Below are 3,922 nucleotides of genomic sequence, written 5' to 3'. Positions count from 1 at the left end.
GACACGTCCTACACTGTTGTCAACACAGTTTTCTATTTTGATATTGAAATCCTGTAAACTTTAAGTAGACTTTCGAATTCTCAAAGCTTTATAAATGCATTAAACTAATTCACCAGGTTAAATGTTAAAGACGTTTGCTAGTTTGCACATATACTTGTTTTAAGAATAATGAATACTGTTCGATTAAATTAACTTATATTTCGCATGGTCCTAGAATATGCAAATAGAAATATTTCAAATAAATGAAAATAAGAAGGATCGTCAAATTCATTTTTTTTTGTGATATATGCCATTGTATTGTTTTTGAATCATTGTGCAAAATTACGATAATAGGATAGCAGTATGTTTTTGTTTACCTAAAACTATGTCAAAACTTATTTTCGTTCGATTGTGTAGGAAGATATTAACTTATAAACACACTCCTAAATCCATTTCTGGAACTAAACTGTATTGAGTAATTACTCAAGGGAAAAAAAAACGTATTGTCCTTTATGGGGTTTAAACCCACACAGCTAGCGATCCATATAGGTTCCTTATGCATGAAATGATATGAACTATGCATAACTAATCAAATTTAAGGGTAGAGAACTCAAATACTAAATCGGTTACTCCGAATTATTTTTCTCCTACAATTTTTCATTTTTCGTATTCTAAGATCGTGCAAAAAATATATTTTTTAACAGTTTTCATTATTTCAATTATAAATAAACTGTAGGAAATGCCCTTACATTCAGATTTGGCCAATGATAAAAACGATGCCTCTATTTAAACTTAGATTTGATATACAAACATACATAACGGTCATGTCATCATATAATGATAACTATGTATCCAGACTGACACAATATCTATCTCAATTGTTGTTTGATTAAATTGATACAGATTTATATTTATCTTTAACCTTGGCTCCTTTTAAGCAGTAATTTGTCTCTCATTTCTGTATATGATTTTCATATAATAGCAGCTATTTATATGTATTAAAATATGAATATGCAAACTAAATTGTATACTAGTTTTATTGTGTTGCTTGGAATTATCCAAAACTTAGAATGCTTAGTGATTGACGGTTGTCCATTATTTGGATGCAGACCAAGCGGATCATTTTCGTTTTACCTTCAAGTTCCTAGAGAAAACGTTTCCTTTAAATGGAGCAGCTCGTTTGTTCTTGACCCTGTTCCAAACGCTCTCGGATGCGTTGCTGACAGTGTTAATATTATATGCCCGTCTAACGGCCCGTTCTCGGAGGACAAAGGATACATAAGTTTGTTTATCGAAAATGGAACCATTCGATGGCGTGACCGCGTGCTGCATTTCCCTACGTTACCATTGCTTGACAACTACGGTGACGTCACAGGATCTGATGGCGAAAAGCTGGTACATTATGATAGGGATGGAAAACTGTATCCTATTATTAAATGTTATGGTTTAAATCCTATGTTCAGCATGCAGCTTGTTGGGACTATGTACCTGCTACTTGTTGGCGAGCAAGGAGGACTTGTTGTCAGGGACACAAACGCTATTCCAGTTGCAGAGATATTCCTTAACGATACGGTTCAACGAACAAACGGCACATTTCTTCCAATCTCACAGCCAGTCGTGAACGGTCAACGATTCTACTTGCTGACAGAGTTTGTTCCAGAGTCCGAAAATTTTGATCCGTCAGTTTTGAACCTCCAACGTTTATATGCCATTGACATTCATCATAGACCTGCAGACATAATGACAATCGCTTGGTCTTACAACTTTGAAATGGAAAGTCCAACCAATGATGAAATCATTCAAGTTTCCAGAAATGAAAAGATTATGCATATTAAAAACAGTATCCAAAAACAGCAAAATCTTTTGTGGGACTATGCAACTCAAGGTGTGTACGTTTCTTTGCCGCCACCATACATGAGCAATAGACAATCAACTTTCTGGGGATTCAGGGACGAGGGAAATGATACAGCATTGACAATTCGTTCACCTCTTGACGTTTCTCACTTAGCAACATTTGAAGCTGACTCAGACAATGTTCGTCATCATGACGGTGGTAAACAAAGTGGCTCTTATTTATGGATCAGTACGGCCGATTCTAGGCTATGCACGATCAAATCAGACGGCAATGTCTCGAGGACTATAAATGTTAACTCTATTTTTGGCACTGACGTTGTTATAACGTCAAAATTAGCTCTCGTTAGACAAAACGACACCGCAGACGATATATTGATATTCGGGGCAAAAGTAACAAAACAAACAGACTCTTTTCGAAAGGTTGTTGCATCATTTTCAAATACGAATATAAATGAAACATTCTACGTTGTTGCCATAGATACGTCTTCCCCAACGGGACACATCATGTGGATGCAAGCATTGCCTGACGGATATGAGGTTAGTTTATTTTTCATACTCTTTTGACTTATATGATACATTTTATCTCACTTTTAGTAACATTTCGTTGCATCATGACACATTTTCTTTTAAGTCATGTAAATTTATACTATGCAAATATATTTAGTCTGGATGTTTGATTTTGAAACTTGTATCTACTTGAGTATTGTATGTTACATATTAAATCAACTATGCAGAGCCACTTTAGTAAAAACTAAAGAGATAATCTAAAAGTTTTTTGAAGAATAATCCTATAAGATATGAACGACAATGCTTATACTTAAGCAGACATATTAAAATCATATGAAAATGTATTAATGTGTGTGTTTTTGAAATCAATCTTAAGGATATTTTATCATTCGCAGGTAAAAGGGCAGATAACAGGGTTCAGTGGTGCCGCCTACCAACAGAAAGACCAGCTAGTGTTTTATGCCGACAATGGAAAATCTGCAAAAATATTTAGCATCAATTAACTCGCTATGTTTGTAATGTGAGCTAGATTGGAATTAAGTTATTTCATATGTACGATGAATGATAACTTGAATAAATTACATAAACATTGTTTTAGTCTTTATGCTTAACCGTATCAATTTTACTATAAACATTATCATGAAACAAAAGAATGTAATCATATATTGTATACAAATGGGTTGCAAATTGTCATTTATATATCACATATGAGTGCAGTGAGAGTTATCATACTGCACATAATATTCATGTTTGCCGTGAGAGTAATTATATTGCATATTCTACATACGTGTACAGTGAGAGTTATCATGCAACATCATTATAAGGCTTACGAGTACAGTTGAAACGAGTATATTGTTTATAATGTTTCAATGAAATGTCAGGTGTAGCTCCCTCTGCTAGTGAATGGTAACTTACACTTTCTTCTGAATAACAAGCATTTTACCCTTAAATATTTGACAGATAGTTCACAGTAGAAGGTACCATCTTTGATATCAATTTTTATGCAGTGGGTTGAGAACAATGTTACACATTATATTGTCCTATAACACATCATTTGTTTAATTTCACGCCAATATCAGCAAACTTGTTCCTATTCTGTTATAAAAAGTTAACAAATATGGGATATATTAAATAATAACTATTTTCTGTTTTTGGCATAGACATGTGAACTGTCAGGAAACTGTATGATTCGTGTCTGAAGTATTTATTTTACATACGTAATTCGGACTCGAAAGGTAAAACATAATATTTGTTCATGCCTGCAAATTTGAAGAATAGTCGAATAAAATGCAGCAGTATTTCTGTATTTCTTAAACGATTGATATGTTTGTGAAATTGTTACTGCATTACACATGTACATTCACAAAACTAAACGGTTTAATTTGCTAACAATAGAAAGAAACCATTCATTGAGTATTAAGCAGAATTTGGCAAAGAAAATGCAATTTAATTTATGAGAAATATTGTAGGAAAAAATATATATATATAAACTCATGTTAAATGGAATAATAATATTATTAGAAACGGAACTTTGCATTTCAATTTTTGGAATTTGCATTTATTTTGTTATTGGTGGTAATTG

The 3,922-nt window shown here is 33.0% G+C and overlaps 1 protein-coding gene across 1 annotated transcript; it reads left to right on the top strand.

The window, feature by feature from the left end:
- Nucleotides 1–953: 953 nt before the first annotated feature.
- LOC132752309 (uncharacterized) lies at nucleotides 954–2,932 on the top strand. The gene is made up of 2 exons (XM_060742620.1): nucleotides 954–2,370; nucleotides 2,736–2,932. Exons 1-2 carry the CDS (start codon nucleotides 985–987, stop codon nucleotides 2,841–2,843), a joined length of 1,494 nt encoding a protein of 497 aa, XP_060598603.1. The 5' UTR covers nucleotides 954–984; the 3' UTR covers nucleotides 2,844–2,932.
- The last annotated feature ends 990 nt before the right edge of the window (nucleotides 2,933–3,922 follow it).

The sequence above is a fragment of the Ruditapes philippinarum genome, unplaced genomic scaffold (assembly GCF_026571515.1).
Source record: "Ruditapes philippinarum isolate M1 unplaced genomic scaffold, ASM2657151v2 ctg23832_1_1_1_1, whole genome shotgun sequence".
In the NCBI taxonomy this organism is placed as follows: domain Eukaryota; kingdom Metazoa; phylum Mollusca; class Bivalvia; order Venerida; family Veneridae; genus Ruditapes; species Ruditapes philippinarum.
This window is presented reverse-complemented; position numbering and strand designations above follow the sequence as displayed.

Coding starts and splice junctions, on each gene's coding strand:
- LOC132752309 (XM_060742620.1), top strand. CDS start 985: ATGAATATGCAAACTAAATTGTATACTAGTTTTATTGTGTTGCTTGGA. Junction 2,371..2,735: donor CATTGCCTGACGGATATGAG/GTTAGTTTATTT, acceptor TATCATTCGCAG/GTAAAAGGGCAGATAACAGG.